The following is a 27,647-nucleotide window of genomic DNA, read 5'->3' on the forward strand; positions in this document are numbered from 1 at the left end:
TTTTCTACACAGGTATTACGATTAATTTCATAACACCGAAGTCTGAGCTTGGTCGTATGGGGCGGGGGGTTGTCGGTTGTGTGTTCACTCGTGGTTGGAGTTTTGGGACGGGTGTTCGAATTTTTACCTAACCCATTAAGCACCCTGATTACTGAAACCTTTTACAATACAACACAAAACAAAGTAACAAACAGCACTGGAATCCCACATTCTGTCTTTACGCAACACTCCAACGTTTGCTGCTACTAGCTTGGTATTTCACTTAACTTACAGTCCTTTCACGGCTAGCTTTAGAGTTAAAAGTGCCTCAAGCAGCTAGATCCCTTAAGAACAGTCCCAAATGCTGAGAGCGCTTTTCTCACAAAGCTAGTTTAGAAGGTCAGGAGATTTAGTGGGGCACCTTGGGGAAAGGAGGCTACATGAATTTTGCCCCCAGTTCTGCTCTTCTTGCTAGACAATCGGGTCTTCATTTTTACCCCCACGTGTAGTGGAAAACAGAGGAACGGGTCTGCTCCGAGAGGCCTACACAGCTCATTTAGACCCAGAGCACAGGAGTGGAATGTTGCTGTCCGTCAGATTCAGCTTTGGTTTAAAACTCAACCAGTTATTTGAGTCACTCACTGTGGCTTTGCTTGCAGAACACCGTTTACAGTAAGATGAGTCATTTCATCTCAAGAGATCCCAAACATTAGGACTTTCTGCTGCTGCTGGGCTGGGTTTAACTGTTTTATTTTCTGATATTTGTATTTTTGTAACCTCAGTGTCTACTCTGTCATGTGTTTACATCACTGCTTCTGCTACCACAAAGTTTACAGCTGTATGTCTATGTGATATCTTTACTCCACTGTGTGCGTTCAGTGTTGACTGGCATATTTATTCAGAACACAATGAGTATAATAATCTTTGACGTTAACACTGCATAGCTGATGTACAAAGACACTCATCTCAGGAGTTTTTCCTCGACTGATCTGTGGACGGTGTGTTGAACACAACCTTACTGTTGTTTACTCAAAAAAACAAAAACAAACATATAATACGGAGCCACTTGTCATGGTGTGTAAAACCGCTAATAATTGTGGTGTTGTGTGATGCCTATACTGTCTACACATGCAAGGATCTTCCACCCTTTTTATCTAAATTTGTTTTTGTAATATTATTTTTGTCACTATTTGAGTTGCATTAAACCAATCAATTGAATGAGCCAAACCAAAATCAAGTGATATGAAAATACTGAAATATCGAGTGGATATGGGATTGGTAAACTTGTCCCATCCTGTTGGCTGGGAATTAAAGCTGGGGTAGGCAGGTTTCTTTCTTTTCTTTTCTTTTTTTTATATCATTGGGCAAAAATTCCATAACCTTTCAGCATATTGTAATTCCAAGTGGTCCAAGAGAAAACTAGACTCCTTGACTCTATTCAGGCTTTAGAAAATCTAGCAAGGGACGGAAGATTTTAACCAATCACGGGTCACTTCAGACAGAGGGCGTTCCTATTGGCTGTCAACAAATGCAGACGCGCGTGTACGCGATCAATTCGTGTCTGCCCTACCCGCCGGTCGCTTGTGGTTGTAACCCTAAAAATCAACAAGACCAACTCGAAATGGCTGCTTCACGTGAACGATATTAGTGTAACTAAGAGATTTGCTGGAGAGAAAAAAACATAGATTATCAACTACGATACAAATTTCACGAATCTCGCGAGAGTAAGGGGCTGAAGAGCGGTGCGGAGGTCCTTCGGTGGGAGGGGCTTAGCGGAGTGCTACAAGGCAGCGGGGAGAGAGGCGGAAGGATTTGCATTGGAATGTTCAATGTTACCTACTGCGGCTTTAATAGCTGGGGTCAGTATTTAGTAAAAAAAAGTTTATTTTATTGTTAATCATTTATCAATTAAATAAATAACTCGTTGACGCGATAAATGAGTGTAAACTACTAATAAGACACATTAGCCCCTAGCTAACGGGTCTGACCCTTTAGCCGAGCGGTTAGTGATGTCGCCTTGTGGCGCAGTATACGTCGTATCGAATCCCGCACCGGGCAAGAAATATAACCGGTTACATGAGGTTACCAGCCAAATCAAAATCGTCTACGAGGGTCGTAGAGCACAGAGAATGGTACATGCAAGTCAATAGTCTGGCTATTCCCTGTGCCGTCTTATAATGAAATTGGAAATACGTCCCTGACGTCAAATGCACTTTTTGAGTCCTATCCCTCTCGGAGAAATCCAAGCTATGCAATGTAATCTATAGCCTCCACCACTTGTTCCCACGTGTACGACAATTTCCGCACAAAGAGTTAAACTTGATATTCACTCTGTGTCTTTTTATGGATGGGTTTTTATGTATATGTATTTAAGAATAAATATTGTTGATTTACCTCATCTACATTTCTGTACTCAATGAGACGTTAATCTCGCTCAACCAGCACTCATACACATATAGGGCTCTAGTTTCCGGACAGCGCAAGGCCGGCGGTGGCGCTAACGCAGACATAACGGACAATAGCCTGGGTGCGTAAGATGGCGTCGTTCGCCTTACGACCTACGAGTACTTGCACAAGAACTTCCGGTCTGGTTTGTTGAGAGAAGAGAATGGCTTTGTTTTACACTCGCTGTTTGCAGGACCTCCCTAAATCGCGGTCAACGACGTACATATATCGCATCGTGAGTGCTTCCTCGGTAGCTCAGACGAGCAAAAAAGAAAAGGGGTTTTAATGGATACTTGCATCAAAATCCGACGTTTCCTGTTGTTAATCAATGTAAGGAGTGTGGATGTGATCGATGAGACAAATGGTAGCCCAATAATAACAATAAGAAGAAGAATAAATCAATCTTATACAGCGCTTTTCTAACACTCAAAGTCGCTTTACAATAAACGGGGTGAAACAAGACAACAGATAAACGTAACACAAACATACAGGGGTGGATGGGAAGGGGGGGGCTACAAGAGGGAGAAGCAGCGGCCACACACGACGCCAGCAGTACTATTCGACTTGAACACACGCAAAAGGGCAAGAAAAATAACAGCAGCACTGTGGACGTTGATTTTCTGTAGCAGCCGGGACGCGAACCCGTGTCTCCCACTCCACAAGCGACAACGTTAACCAGTCGACCAAAGAGTACGATCCCTTAGTTAAGGATCAACGTGTCTACTTATCCATGCACGGTACACTGCCCCCCCCTCCTTCGGGAAGCGCGCCCCCGCATATCAGCTCCTTCACGCATACGATGGCCTTACGGTCTCCCCATCCCACTTCTGACACCCATGTAGCGAATTCGGGGGGCAACCACAGGAACTGCCGCGGCCGAGACGCGAACCCGTATCGCCCGCACCGCGGGAGACATCGCTAACCGCTCGACTGGTTAACGTTGTCGCTTGCGGAGCGGGAGACACGAGTTCGCGTCCCGGTTGTGACGACAGTCTCCGAGACTGCCCCCCCCCCCCCCGAATTCGCTACATTGGTGTCAGAAGTGGGATGGACTTCTCTAGTCGGCAAACGTTGGCCGAAGGGCGTAACCGGAAGTCGGCCGGCGAGCGTATGGAAATCGCTGCTCTCGAAAAAGGAGGTCAGAGGTCTGCTCTCTCTGCCGGATGGGAGCAGCGCAGTGCGGCCTCAGAAAGGCTCAGACCCGCCAGCCAGCGGCCAACGTGTCTACTTATCCATGCACGTTACACTATTTTAACACTTCAAAATCACAAAAATGCCCCCCCCAAATAGTGATGTCGCCTTGTGGTGCAGCACACCCCGTATCGAATCCCGCACCGGGCAAGAAAATAACCGGTTACATTGATGGCAGCGGTGGGATCCGGAAGTGTGCAGATCCTCAGAAGTCTCTCCGGAGCGCGGGAATAACAAAGCGCGAGGACGCGCTTCCGGGGAGGGTGACGACTGTAAACTACTAATAAGACACGTTAGCCCCTAGCTAACGGGCCTGACCCTTTAGCCGAGCGGTTAGCGATGTCGCCTTGTGGTGCAGTACACCCCGTATCGAATCCCGCACCGGGCAAGAAAATAACCGGTTACACTGCTGCTATCGCATAAAATCACATGTATGGCCAGACGAGAGATACCGGCGGCCATGTTAGTAACTGATTTCCAGTTGGCGAAAACGCGGTAACTTGCCGCGTCACGGATTCTCATTAGCGTAGAGGGCGTGTCCGTAGCGGGGCGCTATAAAAGCGGAGACGCCCCCTTTGGGCTCGAAGGAATACGGCTGTACTGGCCGAGCGACATATTCGTGAGGCGAGCAGCCAACCTCCACTGAGAAAGAGGAACCGTCTTCCACTTCCACATCCTCAACGCTGCTGTCGGTGGTCTCCGCGACACTGCTTGGCGTCCTCCTCATCACATGTTTTATATATCTTGTAAATCGGTGTAATTTTGATATCCTGTTTCTATGTTATATCCTTCTCTCACTCCAATGTGTGACTAAAGTTTTTTTCTTGTCTTCTCCCGTGTATATGAATGGTGTGCATGTGTAGTCTCCCCTGTGTGCATGTGCAGTCTGTCCTCCTGTCAGGTCTACATGGTGATGCTGGTCACGTGGCTCAGGTCCTAAGCTGTTCCAGTGGCGTCTGGACACTGCTTGGCATCCTGCTCATGATATTCTTCATATATCTTATAATTCCATTATAACTCTGTTATCCTCTTTCAGTGTTGTATTCTGTAAGTTGTGTAAACACAACATCCATTGCAAGTCTGTCTGTCTTGGGAGAGAGATCTGTCCTCTGGTGCTCTCTGTGAGGTTTCTTCCTGTTCTTCCTTCTCCAGTTAAAGGCTTTTTTTTTAGGGAGTTCTTCTTTATCCGATGCGAGGGCCTAAGGACGGGATGTCTTTCATGATGTTACATCTCTCTTCACGTGTGCTCCTGTTGATGAAGCAGTGGAGGTAGTGCGCATGAAATTGCAAAATGACCCCACCCTTAGCAGTAGGACCACCCTTAATGCTGACCAAGTGTGTCCGTTGCTGAAGCTGCGTCTTCATTCCACGTACTTCACATACAGGGGGCAGTACTATAGGCAGAGGCATGGGTGTGCTATGGGTTTCCCCGGTTTCACCTGTAGTGGCCAACTTGTATATGGAGGAAGTGGAAAAGATGGCTCTGATGTTCTATCCAGGGACACCACCTAGCTATTGTTTCAGATTTGTGGACAACACCTGGGTTACCTCTTAGTGTTCAGCGATGAACAAAAAGGGGGGAATTGTGGAGTACAAAGTGTACTCCATATGCACTCCGTATGTACTCCGTAGTTTTTCCACTTCTCTGTGTGTGTGAAACTTCTCACTCACTGCAGACACACACACACACACACCCATTGTTCTCATGCGTACCTTCCATGGGGCCACGTAGCAACTGTTACCATGCTTGCCTCCCCGTTGCCGCATCCCAGGAACGGCCTGGGATGTGCAACAGACTTACAGACGCTCGCGAGGCACAGAACGTGATTGACGTAGATGTTTCCTTCTTCCCTTTGTAAGACTGCACCTTAGTTGGTGCAGGAAACACGGTGTATGACGCGACGGACGGTTCCATAAGAAAACCACCATCTCCAGCCCAGGGCAGAGCATAGCCTCCCAGACGAACCTCGGTGTGACCTTATGACTCTCCATCTGCAGATGCATTAAAGATCCTCTGTTTCCTCCAGTATTTGTCCCGATGATCCTTCTTCCCAGAGGCTGCTGGGGCAAGAGCCCGTTAAAGGATAAAGGAAAACCCACAACAGCCGAGACAACGAAGGAGTGGCTTCGGGACAAGTCTGTGAATGTCCTTGAGCGGCCCAGCCAGAGCCCAGACTTGAACCCCATCGAACATCTCTGGAAAGACCTGGAAATAGCTGTGCAGCGACGCCCCCCCCCCATCTACTAACCTTACAGAGCTCGAGAGGATCTGCAGAGAAGAAACGGAGAAATACCCCAAATATAGGTGTGCCAAGCTTGTAGCTTCATACCCAAGAAGACTTGAGGCTGTAATCGCTGCCAAGGGTGCCTCAACCAAGTACTGAGTAAAGGGTGTGTGTGAATACTTATGTACATGCAATATTTCAGTTTTTTATTTTTAATAAATTTGCACAAATTTCTACAAAGCCTTTTTCGCTTTGCCATTATGGGGTATTGTGTGTAGATCGATGAGAGAGAGAGAGAGAAAAGGGATTTAATCCATTTTGGAATAAGGCTGTAACATAACACAATGTGGGCAAAGTGAAGGGGTGTGAATACTTTCCGGGTTGCACTGTGTGTGAAGAGGGAAGAACGACCATCCCTGAACCGGGGGGGGGGGCATTTTACAATGCTGCGATTGCAAACATTCCCCAATCCTCTCAATAGTACACATGGCCATTGAAATTCTAGTGAATGGTCACGCCTATTCATTTGCATATGAAACTGATCGTTGGGTTCGATCGTTATTCCACCTGCAGTCAGTTGGGGCTGAAGAGGTCACTTAGATGAGTGATGAAACGTTTCTCTCAACAAAAGTTGTGTCCAGATGAGCTGATTCAACTTTCTTCGATATTACTGGGTAAGTTTGCTCGCGATAGGATGTGTGGATGTGTGACGTCACGCCGTCTCCACGCTATGCTGGGGGCTCGTTGCTAATCCTTATAGACCCAGTCTACCTCTGCTGTCTACAAAGTAAACATATCGGTTGCTGAATAGTGAAGAGTGATGATGAAGCCTTAGCTAAGAGCGCCCACCCTTACTACCAACCAACACTTGCCACCCAATGTCGGCTCATGAATATTAATGAAGGCAAGGCCACTTCCTCATAGAGCTTGTGAGAACTGGTGGATGAGGTATGAGGCATGACAAAATGTCTTGATGCGTGCTCAATACTCCAGGTAAGAAAATCACAGAAGGTTGAATCAGTTCATCTGGACATATGGTGTATTGACAGAGGGATGTTTCATCACTCATCTGAGTGACCTCTTCAGTCTCAACTGACTGCAGGTGTCCCCACCCTTACGAACAATACAGTGGCATAACGACCGAAAACGATCGATTTCATATGCAAATGAAAAGAGTTACAGGGATGGTCGTTCACACACACACACACACACACACACACACACACACACACACACACACACACACACACACACACACACACACACACACACACTGTGGATAAATGCAATGGTGTGATGTTTGATAATGATGATTACAACGTACTGGTTGGAATAAGGGATATAAGGGTAGATTAATCATTGGGAAATCATATGCATAAGGAACAAGGCTTGTTACAAGGACATAAGGGGCTATAGTGGCAGTGGAAGGGTATTGAGTATGTCAGCAGACAGAGGAATGCAGAGTAAAATATAGGAAGAGAAGTGGGGGGGGGGGCAACAATAAAAGGATAAGATATCCCAAGAAGAAGAAGAAGAAGAGTGTGTCTATCTCCATGGAAGGTAAGAGAGTGAGGGTCGCTGACCTTAGATAATGTTAGCGGCTCTGAGTAGGAAAGGGAACGATAAGGGTGTTGTGGCCAAGGGGGAGTAGAGACGAGATGTGCTGTGACTTGTGGTTTCAGAAATAGGAACAGGATTTTCCGATGGCAGCTGCAACAAGGAGGTCACAGCGGACGTAGAAGAAGATCACCTGGAGTCCGGATATCCGTGAGGCGGAAATGGAGTCAGATGAACGGACCAATCACAAAGAAGACCACACATCCACGTTCGGTCAACTCTTTGTATAGTAAGGAGAAAGGAGAGAGGGTCAGACTTGGTGAACTGGCACAATCTGTTGCTTGTCGGGGATAGGAAGATCTAGACCCAGAGCTCTGTGTGCTTTATCCGTCTACTGCTAAATAAAACGGATGGTTTTGAGACCGAACATCTTCTCCTATTGCTTTATCAACAAACACGCAGGACTATACGCCAGGGGTCCCCAATTACTTTTCATAGCGGGCCACTTTTAGGGCCACTTTGTTTTGGTGTCGATACGTTGCAGGTATTATAATTTAAACAAGAGATTTTTCATCTATTTTTCGATATATTACTAGTCTTACTTTTACTAAGAAATTATTTTTTTTTTTGGTAGGGAAATAAAAAAAAATTCTTCCCTCTGGCATTTCTCCAAAAGTTCTCGCGGACCATAAATCAACCCGTCACGGGCCGGACGTGGCCCGCGGGCCGCCTATTGGGGACCCCTGCTATACGCTCTCGCGTAGATGAAGATGAGTTGGTAGAGCTGCGGTCCAACAACACGCAAATGCAGCAGGACTCAACACAATCTAGAGGGGGAGGGGAACACTTCCTTTTCCCTCCCCCTCTAAGAAAGAAAGAAAGGTTGACTCCTCTAGAAAGAAACCCAGCATTAGCATAACAACGAGTTTGCGAGAACGCGATTCGACGCCGAGAAGTCGTTGGCTTTGCTCGACTCTGATTGGCCGAGGCCGGGATGACGTAACGGACGCGGTCGCTCTTTCGCTCGCCCCACTTCCTGGTCGTCTGTTGTTGGTGAAAATGGCTACCGCGGGCGCTAGCGTGGAGCTGAAGAAGGAGCTGACATGTGCCATCTGCCTGGACTACTTCGATGATCCGGTCATACTGAAATGCGGGCACAATTTCTGCCGTTTTTGCATCTGCATGCACTGGGACGAGAACGGCGCGGACTACGGCGGCTACCAGTGTCCCCAGTGCCGAACGGTTCGTAAACCGCTGCCCGCCAACGCTAATGGCTAACTCGCCGATGTAAACAGGGCTCCGTCAAAACTAAGCCGGGGGTGTCGCTCGTCGCTGTCCCAGCCCCGGTCATCGCGACCCGTGGCCCCCCACATCAGTGTTAACGTCTAACGTCCGTATGTTTGCCTTTGCCAGTCACGTCGCTGATTCGGTTGCCGTTGTCGGACGACGTAACCATCGCCCACTTTCTTTAGCAGACGCTCCAATGGAGAACCGCTCTGAGAAAGTTAAGGGCCTTCACTAAGCTAGCTAACCAACCCCCCCCCCATACTTAGCCCTTGTGTTGGAATGAACCGAGCTGGCCGTGTCCCATTCGTAAGGCCTGGCCTAACTCTCTCGTCTTTGCTCTCACAGGTGTTCAGCAAGAGGAGCTTCACCAAGAATTACTTGGTGCAAAATCTGGTGGCCAAACTGGACGACATGGAGTGTCTGGGATCCCTCTCTCCCCCCTCCAACCCGGTGAAAGTGGACGACAAGTGTGAGCATCACGGAGAAGAGCTCAAGTTGTACTGCCAGACCGACAGCAGGCCTATTTGTGTAGTCTGCAGGGAGTCCAGAGCACACAGGTATCCCATCCTTGTCCTAAGTCTGGAGAATAAGATGGAGCGATTTTTATCTAGGATTATGTGGTCTAATTTTTTTGGGGGGGGGGGGGCTAATTTATTCTGCTGTGCATTTATTCTCATGTGTTTGTCCCTGTTGGAAAAATTGGGTTCAGTGCCATCATTCAGTTAGTCATGGTCCATTTGTGTAAGTTTATAGTTACTAAGCTTAAGCTTTGTCCTGCTAGTTATTATGATGACTTAGTATTCGTTCAGTTTGTATTCAGTCCATTCACTGCAGATGTTCTGTACGTGAGTCGTTTGTATAATTTGTCTTACTTATTCTCAGTATAAGTAGCTAATATCTTAGTTTGGATGGATCCACATGTAATTGGCTGCTAAGGCGTTCATTCCCATGTGGAATAACGGATTTTGTTGGGCTGTCTAAAGTTTTTAAAGATAAGATAATTTCTTCGGGAAAAGCAGTATTTTGATTAGCATAGTTATACGATTACCATTTGTCTTTCAATGGATTTACCATTGCTTTTACCTCTACTTTGTCGTGCATTAATTGGGATCAGAAGTGTACGTGAGAGAAAACCAGTAAATATGCTATCACATGATGTCCAAGAACTCAAGGTCTGTCGCACTCTCAAGTTGTGGAATAAGATAACCCTAGACATGTGATAAGATGTACTTGGTGTCCTCCATCTGAGTGTCAACAGCATTCTTCCATCAGCCATCATTATCCTGACCATTTAAGATACACTAAGACCATTTCCTGTTGTATGACTTAATTTGGATATCTTGCTGTCATCTAAAATCTAAGTTTACATTTTTTTTTGCATTATAAAGCCTATATAAATTCTAGGGGTGGGACCTCTCTAGGCACCTCACGATTCGATTCCGAGGGCTACGATGTGATTATCGAATGATTATTGATGCATCAACATTTTTGATTTGGTCTACATGCTGCAGCGTAAGTGTGCTCCGCTGTACAGTAACTATATCCCCTGCACATGAGACACAAGCTGCCAGTCATCGGTAATAACGTGCGCAGTTACAGTGACATAAGCTTCTGTAGTGTTGGATGTCCACACATCGCATGTTACTGCTATCCTACCCGCTTTCCTCAATGATTCCATGACTCTGGTTTTGGTTTTGTTGTAGAGTGTGGGTGTTGCTGTGTCGGTGAAAAAACATCGAGATGGGATGTTGTATTTCGGCTCCAAAGTGTGCAGCATTGCGTGAAAGTAGGGGCGCAAATCGTCGGTAATAGAAGTTGTGATCGACTTTGTGGTTCACTTCGCCATTTCCGAGTTCGGTGGAAGCTTTGATATCACTTTTTCAATTGTTCTCTGGTTGGCAGCAACTACAACCGGTTGTTTTTCCTTCAACTCTGGGTGGAAACGTGAAATATGGTTTCTCATGTTTGTTGTGCTTCCAAAATATTTTTAATTAGACACAACTTGCATACAGTGTGGCTCTTGTCCAGGACCCTTTTCCCTTCAACTTCATAGAAGCCAAAATGCGTCCATACGCTGGTTCTTAAGCCAGAGGGTGCCAGTCAGATTATATCCAACGTCGGTTGCTCGCGCTCAGCCATCCTCACCAAAACTGAAAAAGTAGCCTAGCTTAGAACGTACACACGAAACAGATGTTGTCTTACGTCCATTACGTTTCACCATCCACTTGGTTCAGCGGCAGCCGTAAGGAGCGTACAGCCCAGTCAAGAATCGAGCTTTAAATGTCCAATTATTGAGTTCTCTGCATCGAGACAACTTTTATGAGAATCTCAATGCATCTAAGAATCGATTTTTTTCCTCCCCACTACCCCTAATAAATTCTATTTATTCCATTGCCTTTACTGTTCAATTAACGTAAGTTTTCCAGCACAACTGTACATCTGTCACCATTTTAGGGCCCAGACACACCAAACCGACTAGCAGTGACGAAGGCCGATTGTTGCATCGCCTCACGTCACCTGCTGTCTGGGCCAAAAGTAGCACTTGAACACACCGCAAAGACTACAGCTGACGGCCAACTAGCATGTACGTTCTGCACTGATTCGCTAAGCTGTACAGCCAGTCAGAGTGATCTCGCTCGCCAACGGGCTCTGCCGATTCAACATGCTGATTTGGCTGAAAAGCTGCCGACAGGAGTCTGACTAGTGCCGACATTGGCCGTCGGCCTGGTGTGTCAGGATCCTTGCAATGCTGTGATTGCAAACATTCCCAAGTCCTCTGTGGGTAGTACAAATGGCCATTAAAACTCTAGTTAATGGTCACGCCTTTTTGCATATGAACCCGATCATTGTTTTCGGTCATTATGCCACTGTATTGTTTATAAGGGCGGGGATACCTGCAGTCAGTTGAGACTGAAGAGGTCACTTACATGAGTGATGACACGTATATGTCAATAAATGTTGAGTTCAGATGAACTGATTCAGCTTTCTTTGACTATCTTACCTGGATTACTGAGATGCATAAAGACATAAACTTATGTCATTGACCTAATACGAGAGATCAGCGTGACGTCACAACAACAAACAACCTTCTTCCGGGTGGCTAGCTTCGTGGGGTGCAATGTTTACACAACACAGAAGGCGGAGTTGAAACGCGTCTGTAGCAAGGGGTCTGTAAGGTTTGTCCCATGTGTGTATGAAATAAAGAGCATAATAAAGTAATTTTGAGTGCAGATTAAATTAAACTATTGTTTTGTGTTCATTTTATCTTCAACTTGCTGTGAATAACGTGTGTAAACATCAATACAAAAGTTTGTTGGATTATGCCCTCTAGCCTAGCTAACGTTATTTGTGTTGGAGCCTAGTCCAACAGTGGGACATTCAGCTCAAACCGGTCTCGAGGCATAATATGCCTATGTCCCGTCTCGAGACATATCTCTCGAGACATTTGTCCACCTCTGGACGTTTTGCTCCTAACGGGACATTTGGGACATTTTTGGATGGCCTAGCTGAATGAGAAGGTAAGGAAGTGTTCGCGACTAATTAATTAATAATTCTGTTGAAAGAAAAATAAAGTAGTGGACCTAGCTATAGAAAGCTGGGTGTTTCATAAACAATATTATATGTTGTTTTCATTGGTAATGACGCGATCGGGGATTTACGTTACTTTGACTGATGTAAAATGTGGTTAACATTAGCTAGCCAGGCGTTGTTTGGGGGAACACAAAAGACGTCTGGGTAATGTAATGCTGGGTGCCACAACAATGTGTCTTGTACACCAATGTTTATTTTGGGGATAACAGGCGCATGTGTTTGATTATTAGGCTATAGCCTAACTCTTTGTGAACCTAACCAGGTATCTATTTTCTACAAAGCCTATCCTACATAGCCTGAGTCTAGCCCACCATTAATCTCCCACTACACAATGGCAACAATGTTAATTTTTACCTGTAATAAAATGTCTCCCACAAAGCCGGTCATGAATGGATGGTTTCCATCCTCCTCCCAGTTCGGCACAAGCAAGTCCTCCTGGCAATTTCACTAACTTTGTAACGTTAGCAGTGCTCTTCGTCCGTTTTACCCTCTGTACCCACAGACTTTGCTGGGTAGATTTAGATTTATCTGATGGAAAACGGAAAAAGCCTAAAAACTTGTTTGCCGGGGTACATTTGGCATTACAGCCCCACACACAGCACGATTTCGGCATTTAGAAAATCAATTTGTCTGTTCAACTAGTGCTATCTAACCGTTATGTACATTAGCTACTAGGCACTACCCAGCTACTAGAATCCACCCGGAAGTAGCTTGGCGCTCCTTGTTTACAAACATTCTGATCTCCTATTAAGGAAATGCTAGACCAAGTCTGGCTCAGGGGGGTTTACCAACTACCAGGTTGGGCACGTTGGCCTTACAGGCGGACATTTTGCAAGATTAAGCGGAATCACACAATGTTCTGTGTGGCTAAAATAAACAACTTTATCTAACATTCCTCACTTTTCACAGCTCAGAATATTTATGTGTTATCTGAGGATATGGCGAGCCCCCTTGAAATGTTCTGTGGGCAGAGTTTGTCAACTGGGAGGAAATGCTATCAACATTTTTGCCTGGCTTGCTTCATTTACTCTTGTTTTGTTATCATAGCGAGGCTACCGTTAAGCTTTCCACAGCCGTCTGTTACGCCACAATATTGTGAGTTTCACTATGGTTCTTATCGTCAATGTTGGGTGCAGATCAGCAAAGAAGTTATTTCATAGGAGGTGAGAAAACCATAACCGTCGGACCATTTTGTGACCAAACATTACGTTTTCATAGGTTTTATAGAACACTTCATGTCTGGGATTGTTGAGGCGTTCATAGGCCCTAAAGGGGTACATATATTTTCTGGATTATGGCATAAAAAGAAAATTGCCAAATGTACAGATATGTGGTTTTCACCCAACAGCAGTGTTATGTTCTTCTGCAGTGAGTCACCTTTCCACTCAGGGACTTTGAGCTGTAGAATCAGTCTTTAGAGGAAAATGAGTAGTGAAATTGAAACGTGACATGTTGTAGTCACTGTATTCTGAGACATCCACCATGGTTTGGTCAACACCAAAATACCAGACAATGTGTGACATCTGTGCTGTCAGCAGTGCTGCAACTCCCCTGCATGGATTTCTTTTTTCCCTTTTTCTATCTAATTGTACTTGGCCAATTACACTATTTTCTGAGCCGTCCTGGTCGCTGCCCCCCCCCCCCGCTGATCTGGGGAGGGCTGCAGACTACCACGTGCCTCCTCCGATACATGTGGAGTCACCAGCCGCTTTTTTTCACCCGAGGAGTTTCACCAGGGGGACGTCGCGTATGGGAGTATCACGTTATTCCTCCCAGTTCCTCCACCCTGAACAGGCGCCCTGACCGACCAGAGGAGGCGCTAGTGCAATGACCAGGACACATACCCACATCTGGCTCCCCACCTGCAGACACGGCCAATTGTGTCTGTAGGGACGCCCGACCAAGCCAGAGGTAACACGGGGATTCGAACAGGTGATCTCCGTGTTGGTAGGCAACGAAATAGACTGCTACGCCACCCGGACGCCACCTCCTGCATGGATTTCTAACGAGACAAAGTCTCATTTCACAGACAAAATTAAAAAACAATCAGAGAGCTGCAGATTGTTTGTGTGAAAAGCTGCAATTCAGATGAGAAGGTTGATTTTCATTGTTGATGGGGGGACTAGTGGGCGAGTATTCACAATTAGTGGGCGGCCTGCCCACTAATGGCTTTGGAAAGGTAAACACTGGGATGTGTCAATAGCAAGAACTTCCATTTTGTGCTGAAAATGCTTTCAGATGCTCAGTGTTTTGGATATGCAGGACATACTAAATTGCAAACAACCGGCTAGAAATGTGATTTTGTGTCCCCACAGACACCATGAGGTAGCACCAGTGCCAGAGGTTATAAAGGAAATGAAGGTGAGTCTCTGCATCTTTATGATAATCTGTTTATCCACTTGTATCCTTGTTACGCCTCACTCTACCGTGGCGTCATGGAGTGGTTTTGTACCGGTATCATTAATCAAAATCAGAAACACTTTGTCATTTCATTTCATGCGCTTGCGCACATGAAATGAATCGAAACATCATTTCCCCAGCCCACAGCAGTGCAACACAAAGACAAAAACACATCCAAGAACTACAAGAACAGATATATACAAACCAACACGTGTATTTAAACTAAAAAAAAAAAAAAGAAACAAATTCACTGTCCAGGGCTAGTAGTTAGCTTAGTCTGCCCCGCTTCCGTGTCCTGTCCGACAGCCCTCAGTATTTCCTCTTCAGGTGCAGCTCCGGTCAGGGCTGTGGTCCTTGGGCCCAAAGCATGCTGCAGCCCAAGCTCCCTCAGCCAATCCAACGCCAGCTCTCCCAGCCAAACAACTTCGACACACCTCCACACGATGACACTAAAAACACAGTCAAGGCTAGGCGAGGCCGCTGCCAGACCGCCCTCGGTGTTGTCAGAACTGCCAGTCTGCATGCACTAGCAGTTAGCTTAGCCTGCCCCGCTTCCGCGTCCTGTCAGACCACCCTCGGTGTTTCCTCTTCGGGTGCAGCTCTGGTCAGGGCTGTGGTCCTTGGGCCCAAAGCACGCTGCAGCCCAAGCTCCCTCAGCCGATCCAACACCAGCTCTCCCAGCCAGACACCTTTGACACACCTCCCCGCACTCCACACGACGACACTAAAAACACAGTCAAGGCTAGGCGGGGCAGCTGCCAGACCGCCCTCGGTGTTATCGGAACTGCCGGTCTGCATGGGCTAGCAGTTAGCTTAGCCTGCCCCGCTTCCGCGTCCTGTCAGACCGCCCTCAGTGTTATCTATTCATGCACAGCTCCAGGCAGGGCCGTGGTCCCTGGGCCCACAGGATGCAGCATACCAAGCTCTCCCAGTCGATCCAGCAGCAGCTCGCCCAACCATCAAATGAAGACAATCTTAGACGCATACCCCATTATTCCGGAAGTGGAATAATGGGGTCGTAACATGCTATATCACAAAATCATCCAAGTCTAGGCTGGTTTTATTTAGCATTTATTCTGCAAAGTTCATATTGACTCTGTCTGCAATCTTTAAGAAGTAGTAATAAGTCACTAATGCAGTCATCTAGTTTTTAGAGAATTTGAGCCACCCTGTCTGCTTTGTTTTTAAGGTATGGTAATGTGTTGTATCCTGCTTGTTTGCGTATGTTTCTTAATATTCTCGTTTCCTTCAGAGTGAGTTGAAACTGAGGCTGATGGAGCTTAACTGGCAGAAGACTCGGTGTGTGAAAGTGAGGGCAACGGATGAACGTACCAAAAGTGAAGTCCAGGTACGCAATCAACCTGTACAAATACTGTGCCCTGTAACGTTCACCTGTTTATTTTGCCGAGGTTAAGATATCATCTAAACTGGGGTCGTCCGTGTTGTAATGCAAATTGAATGTGATGCATTTGTGTCTTGTAAAATGTCTTGTGTCTTTAACCTGGAAAAGCACTATAGAATTGCCGTCGTTTCATTTTAGACTTAATCTTACATTCTTCATAAGGAGTGCTTTTACTTATTCCAGGTCTTTCAGTGGATTGAGTGATCAGAAGCTGTTATGACAGTCATATCATGCAAGCTATCATTTTGAAAGAACTCTTAAAGTAAGAAGTCACTTCTGTATTGATAGAAATGACAGGTCAGGAACTACAGGCCTTGGTTTCATGCCCAAGATTACTGTTGTAATCAAGGGCATATTTGCAGGCCATAGATAAGTGAACAGGATGATTGACACAGGAGGAGAACTAGCACCATTTAGTAATTTCGGATAATGGATTTTTGATGTATGAAAAAAAAATCTCTAGATTGTCAGAAATTGTTTTTTTTTTAGAGTTGTAGCAATTGAAGAACAAGAGAGAAAAAAAAGTTTTAGTCAATCTTTACTGAAGGACAGGACAGAAACGAAAGGAGGACAGGATTAGGAATGAGTATATAAGAGGGACAGCTCAGGTTGGACAGTTTGGAGACAAAGCAAGAGAGGCAAGGTTGAGATGGTTTGGACATGTGTGGAGGAGAGATGCTGGGTATATTGGGAGAAGGATGCTGAATATGGAGCTGCCAGGGAAGAGGAAAAGAGGAAGGCCAAAGAGGAGGTTTATGGATGTGGTGAGGGAGGACATGCAGGTGGCTGGTGTGACAGAGGAAGATGCAGAGGACAGGAAGAGATGGAAACGGATGATCCTCTGTTGTGACCCCTATTGGGAGCAGCCAAAAGTAGTAGTAGTAGTAGTAGTAGTAGTAGTAGTAGTAGTAGTCAGTCTTTACTGAAAATATTCAATTGCAAAGTTAATTTCTCAAAATAATACAAAACCAAATTGTTAAAAAAATCTGATAGAGGGAAGTCCAGGTAGCGTAGCAGTCTATTCCGTTGCCTACCAACATGGGGATCGGCGGTTTGAATCCCCGTGTTACCTCCGGCTTGGTCGGGTGTCCCTACAGACACAGTTGGCTGTGTCTTGCAGGTGGGATGCCGGATGTGGGTGTGTGTCCTGGTTAGTGCCGCAACTAATGGCTATTTTGATAGTCGACTAGTCATCGATTATTGAAACGATTAATCGACTAGTCAGATAATCGCACAATACAATAGCTCTTATTTAGCTATCAGCTTTTAAATTTAGCTTGAGGTTGTTTGAGACATGTGCTAACTAACAATAAAGACAATAAAGATGAATACTTCATTCAAAAATTGGTCTTTTATTAAACTTTGCTGCTCATTTGGCGACTACTGATACAACAAGTTTTTGAATTGTTGTCCATTTAAAACCAAGGACAGGCAAAGTGCTGATATAAAAAATAAAAAGTATCAATTTTTCCTGTAACCCAAGGACAGGCAAAGTAGCAGCAGCAATAAAAATAAACAACAAACAAAAATAGTTTCCCCTTCATAAAAAGAAACGAAAACTGCATTTTGTACACAACATTCTGTGGTCTAGAGTCTGCTGCAAGTTGGAACTACATGAGGCTACATGTCAATCACAGTTTATTCGAACTGAGGAAAGTCAGCATCGCCACATGGTCTCGAGTGAGTTTTGATCTCTTCTGAGAGCAGATATTCCCCGCTACAGAGAAGATTCGCTCTGACGGGGTGGATGTTTCAGGAATGCACAAAAGAGATCTTGCCAGCTTTGATAGTGTGGGAAAATGTCCCTCATTTTCCCTCCACCCTCTGAGAGGGTCTTCATTTTTGGATATTGTTGGCTCTGAGACTTACATAACTTAATGTCTCAGCATTTGGATCTTTTGGTCCTCCTGGGTTTCCTCTTCCTCCTCACTCAGATTGTCTGTGTCAGATTGAAGGAGGTTATCCAGTGCTGATTTTTCCCCTGGAACATTGACCTCCCTCTGCTGTTGCTCAGAGTCGCAGCCATGTATCCCAGTCTCCTCCTTTGCTTCTTTGGTAGCAAGGACTTCCGCTGTCGTTTGCACCCTTGTGCCCTCTTCAGCTGCCATAAACTTCCGCTTTCGGCATCTTGGGTCAATGGCAGCTATAACAACAAGTGGTTGTTGCTCTCTGCTGAGATGGTGTTCAGACTCCCCCATCTCTCTGTTATCCCTTTTCTTGCACTGACCAGAAAGGTGAGGTCAGTGTGAGGGAGCTGTTGGCCTCTTCTATGATCTCCTTTACCTTTAAAGACATCAGAGGTGATTTTAGTTAACATTTTCAAGTGCAACGACCCAAACAGTGTACACAGTAAACATTCAGCATATCAGTTTTAGATTTTTATTTACATTATTGTGGCCATTTTATGATTGAATCAAATTAAATTATTGATCAGCAATCTTAATATTATTTCTTCATAAATTCTGTCGTTATATTAAATATATAATTGCTTATATCAAATACATAATTGCTATTGTGTGTGTTTGTGTGTGTGTGTGTGTGTGTGTGTGTGTGTTTAGTAAACGCTTACTTTCAGAAAGGTTGTCTCATATTCTCCATCAAGTGGGTGAAAGGGGTTCTGAGTGGCAGGGTGTATTCGGGGTTGAACTGGCGAATCATTTGTTGAAACCCTTCACCATCAACCATGGAGAGCGGCCTCATGTCATTGACCGTCATGTGTAGTATTGACTCGGTGAGGGCAGTCGCTGGCTGCGGTGTACACGTCTGCTTCTTTTGCATAAAGATATCCCTCAATATCAGATGTGAATCGCGCATGCGTAAACATTTTAGACTGTACCCTATTTCTAACTTGGGAGATTATTTTCCTTCTTTTGTCCATCTGTCTTTTCTGCATGATCAGGTAAGCGTTTCTTCTGTTTGTTGGGTGATTGGTGACTTTCCTGCCATTTTTTCTGTTTGTTTTGTGGAGGAATGGGGTCCTCCTACTGTTTTTTGCTGGTTGTTTTACGTAGGAATGGCGTTCTCTGAGAGCTATCTCCATCCATTCATCATCATGGAATTCGGATAGTCCCACCGAAGCCAAGTGTGACCGGTGGAGGAGGTTTTTGTTGGCCGTAGGAGAGCACATTGTCATTGTGATTACCTGCAGGGTATTGGTGAGAGTCTGATGCCTTGTCCACACTAATACAGATATTTTGCAAAATGAAAATTTTCCTCTATGTTTTGGCATCTCATCCACCCCTAGTAGGATGGTAGATAGCATTAGCAGGGCAGCCTTTCCTCGCCAAGGCAGTGGAAGAGGACATTTTTTTTTCTTCTCACTGCAAAAGGACAAATTGAATTTATCGTATTTTCTCACCATACTGCCATGGCATCTGTTCTGTCCTGCAGATGAAGAAAGACAGACTGAAGGAGAAGATCGAGGGGGACGTTGGTGCACTGGTCCAGTTCTTACTGGACGAGAGGGACTCTCTGCTAGAGAGTCTGGACGCGGAGGAAGTGGCCACTGTGGCCGTCATAGACGACAACTTGAAGTTGGTGGAGGCCGAGGTGACATGTGTGGACAAAGCCATCGCTGATATCCATAGCCACACCAGCGGAAAAAGCAGTTTCGAGGTCAGTCTTAAATTGGTAGCAGTGTGATCCATTGTGCACGTAGATAGACAGAAAGCTCGCCATGCAATGGGGAGGAAATGTCTTTTCCATGTGAAACTGTACACTTTTTTGAAATAATGCCTCACTCAAATCGAGAGCAATAATAAAAATAGCAATTGATTTACAGAATTAGATTCAGATGAGTGTAGCGTGATAAACATCACATGAGCAATTGACAACAGCATCAGCCAGCTAGAATTACTTATATGATGACGTTTTTGAGTACTTTACAGCTAATGTACTCTTAGCTCTAAATGATTGTGTAAGTGTATTGTTTGCTAATGGACAGTAGAAATTCAAGGGTCTGTGTCATCCAGCTACTTTATCTTCATATTGCAGTGGTCCTGTGGATCTTGACAGTGGACATGGATGTCTTTGCACTTGTTTTTCTTGGATAATTGTTGTCACACTGAATGAGTTAATTGCCAAATTCAAGGTCCCACTAAGGTACCTACTTTGTTGAAATGTAAACTTTGTATCCTTTTGTCCCTGAAATGTAGACCATGATAAAACACTCAGTATTTTTATTAACTTAGTTTTTATTTCAATTTCCACAACTTATACAACCAAATTCACAATTTTGCCAGCTGTTTTTTCCATGTTTTCAGCTGTATACCTATATGGTTTACAGATAATTTAACAAAAGGAAATTAAAAAAAAAATTTCAGCTTGAAGTGTTAGTTGTAATGGCGGTATAAATTAAAGACATTAATAATTAATCTCTAACCACACAAAAATACAAATGTCGACCTTTTGCTTACAATTTGGTTTTATTAACTCGAAACTATGCTGGACATGAAATTCAAGACCGTAGACCATGTATGTACAAAGGAGATTTTGATAGTGTGGTTTCCCAGCTCACCATAAAAGGAATTCAAACATTAACCATTCTTTTTGTGTTTTGTTCTTTTAACAGAGTCTGTCTCAGACATACAATGAGTAAGTGGCTTCACTTTCTATACTCTTGTTTTTATAATAAGGAGCTCTGGCACCACATGGCTCTAAAGAATTGCTTATCCCTCTGCACCAGTATGGGTTTGTATTATCAGTAGACAAAAATACAGGAATTTGACCAGTTAAGTCAGACTGTGTGGTGCTTATTAAACACGGGACTTTCAAGGACTTGGGATAAGTCTCTGAATTAGCTGGAGCGTGCCCTCTTTCCTCAATCACTATCACCCTTATTCCACAAACTGTCAAAGAAACCGGTTCAATAAAGAAAGGCGAAGTCCAGCTTCCACTGTGGTTTTGCCATTCTCCCATTGACCAATGAGGGGTGTCAGAAACACTTAAGATTATCATATCTGAATTTAGTTGATTGCTTTGGTTTGTAATTTGATCACAAGAAAGTACATTCGCTTGCTCAAGGGTCAGGTAGTGGCCAAGTTTTGAATTCATTTTATGATTGATATTGCGTTGCTGCAGCCTATGACTTGGGCCACATGACATAAATGAATATGACATGATAAAATTAGGCATTTGTGTTGGTGTGTTGGCTGATGAGTGAAACATTTACACCTTATTTTTATAATTTCAAAACTAAGAAAATGCTAGTTTGACTGTAAAGCTTTTCTCAGTAAAATAACACAGATGACAATAGAGAACAATACGCTATCCTTTCTAAATTGTAACACTCACCCCGTCTTTTGCAGAGTCCTTCATGCTAAGCCTTTAGCAACCCTTGAGCCGGTAAACTGCCCCCCTGATTGGACGGACTTCTCAGGACCCTTCCAGCTTATCATGTGGAAGAAGATGATGCATGTACTGCATACCAGTGAGTTCACTGCACAAGGACACACAAACTCATGCACATTAGAGTTTATGCCGGGACAATTTGGTGCCAGCCAGTGTGTCCAGGGAGATTCCAGAATGTTGGAAATATGGGAAGAACCTTTGTCATATTATTTGCGCCTTGCATACACTACACAAGAACAAAGTATTGATACAAATAAGATTTTACATAAAATGTTAAGGAAAAATTCTTTGCAATTCAAAATACTCGACTCAAATGGCAGTAGCTCTCATAGGCCAGTGCACAAGCGCCGAGGCCTGATGAAACGAGAACGAAAATAAATGTTTTTTGCATTTTTGATAGAACAGTCGGTTAATTTTTTTTTTTTTAATTACTGGATAACGTGTGGTGACAGACATGGGCGCAAGTCCATGAATACTGGGATGGCATCCAGCGCTTCACCTGTGCCCCCGCCCATAGGGTTAATGGTTGTGTCAGGAAGGGCATCCGATGTAAAATTTTGCCAAATCAGTATGTGGATTGACAAGACCATACCGGATCGGTCGAGGCTCCATAACGGATCAGTCAAGGCCTGGGTTAACAACGGCCGCCATTGGTGCTGTGGCGTCACAGGGTAACGATGGAAACTATAAAATCCACTGTGGTGACCCCTGAGAAACGGGGAATAAACCGAAAGAAAGAGAAGAAATTACTGGATAACGTAATTACTGGCCAACAGAAACCTTGAATTTTAACAAATTTCTAGAAAGATAGCATGAGCATGTTAAGCATGTGTATGTTTTAGGCCAGCGGTATTCAATTATGTGCCATGGAGGTCCATGAGCAGGTTTTCTTTCCAACCCAACACCAACAGATTTCACCGATTAGTCCTTTCTGGTTGTAATTGTTTTAATCAGGGAAATCGGCTGGTGAAGTGTTTGGTTGGGACGAAAACCTGCTCATGGACCTCCATGGCACATAACTGAATACCGCTGGCCTAAAACTATCTTTCTAGAAATCTGTTAAAATTCAAGGTGATTTTAAGAGTGGTGTTGAGATATGAAGGGAAGTGAGGTAGTCCTCTCCTGCTGAAACAATGTCTTCCGTTCAGTTCCTTTCTGCTTTGGATTTTCTGCCATTGTTTTGGTTTGTGCGTTTGTTTTTTTCCACTTAATCTCCAAAAGCCCTCCTTAATTGTCCTTGGTCACATCCGGTTCCCGGCTGATGGTTTGTTGTTGCTCTGCTTGCTTTTAACTTTAGTAACTTTAACAACTCATTGGGACCATTAGATTATTTTAATTGATTTTATGGTTTGGCTCTATTATTCCATCCATCCATTATCCAAACTGCTTATCCTGCTCTCACGGTCACGGGGATACTGGAGCCTATTCCAGCAGTCATTGGGTGGCATGCGGGGAGACACCCTGGACAGGCTGCCAGGCCATCACAGGGCCCACACACACACATTCACACCTAGGGACAATTTAGTATGGCTGATTCACCCGACCTACTTGTCTTTGGACTGTGGGAGGAAACCGGAGCACCCGCAGGAAACCCTAAGAGACACAAGGGGAACCTGCAAACTCCATACAGAGGACGACCCCCAAGGTTGGACTACCCCGGGGCTCGAACCCAGGTGACTGTGCTAACCACTGTGCCACCGTGCCGCCCACCTCTATTATTATTTTATTGATTTATTTGATCATTGGCTCCTGCACTGACTTGTTTGCACTGAAGCCTCTGATCCTGTAGCGCTGGGGCTGCATGTGGCTTGTTTCTAGCTTGTGGCTAAGCTAACTAAACAATTATGCCAACTTTGCCCTGTGAGGACTCTATGCTACTAAAGAAAGCAAACAGAAAGATCGCTGACCTTGATGAGGATGTTCGATGGCTTTCTGATGAACTCCATAAGAAAGACTCCTCTCTTGACCAGCTTCATGGATGTGGCTTCTGGTCAGTCCAAACAGATTGCCTCTCTCAGTGCAACCATCCAGGACACGGTTCTGTGGGACCCCCTCCACTTGTCCATGGCTTTCCTCCTGCTCGACACCTAACCGCCAGTTGTCTTGGGCCCAAGTGGTGGTCCGCGTTCGCAAGAGAGGCTTGGACGGGGCTGCCTCCCCCCCTCACCTGAGCCTCTCCAACTGCTATGCTAGCTTGTACCTTTTCTTTTTCCATTCATATAAACATTGTCCCCCTGATTGTGTTTTTCCATCTGCAAAACATGTACGCCCTGCTTTAACACAACACTCCAGGGAAGTCTTGGTCAATGCTTTGGTCACATCACGCATTGACTACTGCAATGCGATCCTGGCAGGGATCCCCAACAAACTTATTCACCGACTTCAACTCATCCAGAATTCTGCAACATGCATAATTACACATCCATAGTTCACTGACCACGTCTGTCCCCTGCTGATTCAGTTACCCTGGCTTGCTGTGTCACAGCAGATTAATTTAAAAATTTTATTGTTAACATTCAAAGCTCTTCATAATATATCCCCTGATTATCTCACAGACCTCCTACAGACATACACTCCATCTCGCTCCCTGCGGTCTTCGCCAGCAGGTCTATTGGCACTACCAGCCATCAACCTCAGCACAATGGGTGCTGGGACTTTCTTCTATGCTGCACCCAAACTGAGGAACTCCATTCCCCGTCACAGCCGCTTACTTGACTCCATTACAGAACTCAAAACTGCTTTTAAAACCCACCTTTTTAAACTAGCATACTCACTTTAACAGCATCAAATTCATCTCTTTTTAAGTCCTGCTGATGTATGTTCTGCTTATTATGTTTTATTGTTGATTGCACTAATGTTTTTTAATGCTTTGTTTTATTGTATTTGATGTAAGGTGACCTTGAGTGTCATATAGGGGCCTTTAAATGCTGCTGCGGCGGCTGGCGGCTGCTGCTGGCTTCTTCTCATCATTATCATTAATACTTTTACCTGTCTACACCGGATTTGGTTCATATTAAGTAAAGAACAAAGAACAAAAAAAAGCTTGCATTTTATTTCTAGCCAAAGTGGTCAAACTCCATTGCTCCTGTTGAGCAGTGTTCTTTCGGGACATTGTAATGAACTATAACATTGGTCACAGTGCGATGCTAGCATGAGTCATCACTTAAACAAAACAATCTCTTTCCCTTTAATTCTCCCTCTACCCAGTGCCCCAGAACCTCACCCTGGACCCTGACACAGCTCACCCAAACCTGCTGATTAACGACTTTGACACCCAAGTGGAGGAGGGTCGCATCCGTAATCACGAGCCAGACCTGCCGGGCCGTTTCACCCGGTTCTGCGGGGTCCTAGCCACGGCCCAGTATTCCAGTGGCCAGCACTACTGGGAGGTGGACGTGAAGGACAAAGGAGTGTGGTACCTGGGGGTCACCACAGAGTACAGCAACAGGAAAGGCTTTGTCAGCCTCACTCCCTCCGCGGGCTATTGGAGTCTGTGCCTGCAGGACCGGCTGTACGCCAACGCGGAGGATGGTCGCATCCCGGTCGCCGACTACTGGAACTCACCCCGCGTTGGTGTGTACCTAGACTATGACCATGGACGGCTGAGCTTCTATGACGCTGTCACCATGAAGAAGCTGTACATGTTCGATACCTGCTTTGACATGCCCGTCAGCCCTTTTTTCAGCCCTGGGAAGAATGACCCAGGGAGCCGGATGCAGATATGCCACTATTATTGAAAGGGGTTGAAAAAGTCTTTTTGTTCTTTCTTTCATTTGCTCGTAAAAGGGATCCGTATTGATGTTTACCCCTTTTGTAACACAAGAAGTTTAGCTGTTACCGGTTGGTCTAGATGAGGAGGAAATATTTGACATCGAAATATGATATGTGATGAGAGAGCAGCTAAGGTTAAAACGAGTTATTGAGCCTGAGAATGACCAAATGCGGTTTTGATTACAGACACGACACGAAGTGCTGTCTCCCCAGACAGCTGCGGCTGTCTGCGGATGTGAGAGATGGGTTCCTGTCTCTGTATCACTGTGTCGAATTAGACATGCCCGCCGTCGGTGCACTTGTTTGACAGAACACAGTGCAGAATCCTGTTTCCTCTGAAAACACATCCACACCATTAGCAACAGCATCGCCAAACTACTGTATGTCGGCCGGTGTCGGCTGAGTTGACGCTGACCCGCCGTGCAGCTGCTGCTGGTGTGAGCACCATTGCAGGGATTATCACATTAGTGACTGCTAATGTTACCTGAAAGATGAACCTCTTTCAACTTTTTCTTTTCTTTTTTCCTCCACTGATGAGCAGGGAAGTCATGGACATACATAGTGGTCAGAATCAGTCCACTCGAATCATTCGACTTGTCCTGGGTCTTCAGCTATCAGATCAGGGACGGTTGAGTCAGTTCGTCTGGGCACAGCGTTTATTGATGGATATGTTTCATCACTCATCTAGGTGGCCTCTTCAGTCTCAACTGGCTGCAGGTGTCCCCACCCTTATAAACAATGCAGTGGCATGACGACCCAAAACAACGACCAGTTTCATATGCAAATATGGGCATGACCATTAACTAGAGTTTCAATGGCCATGTGGACTATTCACAGAGGATTTGGGAATTCAATTCAGATTCGGACAACTTTATTTATCCCGGAAGGGCAGTTCAGTTCACACAGTCCACCCAGACATACACAAACACAGTATATGTGCAAGAGATGCACACTGCCACCCTCGTGTGGCCCTGAATGCAGACTCACATGAGGACCAGGCGAAGGGCAAAAGTCCATATAAGTTAAAAGAATAGAACAATAAATAAACAAATGAAGCATTCCAAGATGCATTGCATGCCACATTCCCCCACTAGTCAGTGAACGCACAGGCCCATGACCCATGTACTCCAACAGACAAGGTATAAACCGACTATTGTGGTTTAAAACAATATAAAGCATTTATTTTAAATGACTCCTCAGCATTTAACAGCCTGATAGCAGAAGCAATGAAGGACCGAGAATAGCGATTCGTTTTCCTAGGGGGCGCTTTATAGCGCCGTCCTGAGGGCATTACAGTGAATTCACTGGACAGGACGTGGTCATTTTGGCTAACAGTTCCTTTTGCTTTCTGGGCCACATGTTTCTCCCAGAGGGAGCACAAGTCTCTCTGCTGGACTCCCATTATTTTGGAGCAGACCTTAACAATACTGTTTAGTCTATTTCTGTCCTTCACAGTCAACCCGTTAAACCAACAGATAGAGGAAAAAGTCAACAGACTTTCAATAAATGACTGGTAAAAAAATACATAAAATGGAGTTACAGACATTAGAGGAGTTACGTTTCTGCATTAAGGGAATTCTTTGTTGCCCACGCTTGACAATCAAATCTGTGTTCACATCGAACTTGAGTTGGGAGTCGAACACGGTTCCCAAGTACTTATAGGTGTCAACAATTAGAACATCCTGTGATGGCAAACAAAAAGAGAATGTTTGCTATCACAGCGTTGTAAGATGGTGATGGATGTACCCTTAGGCCCCATCCTCGGTTCAGGGATGGTCGTTCCCTCTTCACATAGATGGCTCCTTTTGACTCCCCTGACGTGTCAGCTCTTCTGTGTTGTGCCATCCTCTTAGCCAGCGTCTGTTTGGTTTCCCCAGTGTACCCCGATGCCGCAGCGTGTCTTGGGTGTTCTGTGCCAGAAGTTGGTCCACCCCAAGGATCAGGTCCTCCGGCCCAAACAGCGCGTTAAAGTGTACGCTGTTAAGTGCCGGGAGGATTGCCGTGACTTGTACATCGGGGAAACCAAACGGAGGCTGGCCAAGAGGATGGCACAACACAGGAGAGCTTACAAGTTAGGCCAGGACTCCACAGTCTATACCATCTACAGGCCAGTGGCCACTCTTTCGAGGATGAGGATGTGCACATCCTTGATAGGGAGGAACAATGGTTTGAATGGGGAGTCAAGAGGCCATCTATGTGAAGAGGGAACGACCATCCCTGAACCGAGGGGGGCTAAGAGTGCATCTGTCACCATTTTACAATGCTGTGATTGCAACTGTTCCCCAATCCTCTGTGAATAGTACACATGGCCATTGAAAAGTCATGGTAATTTGCATATGAAACTGATCGTTGGTTTCGGTTGTTATGCCGCTGTGTTGTTTATAAGGGTGGGGACACCTGCAGTCAGTTTAGAATGAAGAGGTCACTTAGATGAGTGATGAGACGTATCT

At 45.2% G+C, this 27,647-nt stretch overlaps 1 protein-coding gene across 1 annotated transcript; it reads left to right on the plus strand.

Annotated features, from left to right (window-relative positions):
- The first annotated feature begins 8,453 nt into the window (after positions 1–8,453).
- trim47 (tripartite motif containing 47) lies at positions 8,454–25,833 on the plus strand. Its single transcript, XM_056285310.1, has 8 exons — positions 8,454–8,639; positions 9,030–9,241; positions 14,591–14,636; positions 15,928–16,023; positions 19,468–19,692; positions 20,648–20,670; positions 21,384–21,505; positions 24,634–25,833. The coding sequence occupies exons 1-8, from the start codon at positions 8,457–8,459 to the stop codon at positions 25,161–25,163; spliced, it is 1,437 nt and encodes a 478-aa protein (XP_056141285.1). The 5' UTR covers positions 8,454–8,456; the 3' UTR covers positions 25,164–25,833.
- Positions 25,834–27,647: the final 1,814 nt, after the last annotated feature.

The sequence above is a fragment of the Lampris incognitus genome, chromosome 8 (assembly GCF_029633865.1).
Source record: "Lampris incognitus isolate fLamInc1 chromosome 8, fLamInc1.hap2, whole genome shotgun sequence".
Lineage (NCBI taxonomy): Eukaryota > Metazoa > Chordata > Actinopteri > Lampriformes > Lampridae > Lampris > Lampris incognitus.

Coding starts and splice junctions, on each gene's coding strand:
- trim47 (XM_056285310.1), top strand. CDS start 8,457: ATGGCTACCGCGGGCGCTAGCGTGGAGCTGAAGAAGGAGCTGACATGT. Junction 9,242..14,590: donor AGGGAGTCCAGAGCACACAG/GTATCCCATCCT, acceptor GTGTCCCCACAG/ACACCATGAGGTAGCACCAG. Junction 20,671..21,383: donor CTGTCTCAGACATACAATGA/GTAAGTGGCTTC, acceptor CGTCTTTTGCAG/AGTCCTTCATGCTAAGCCTT.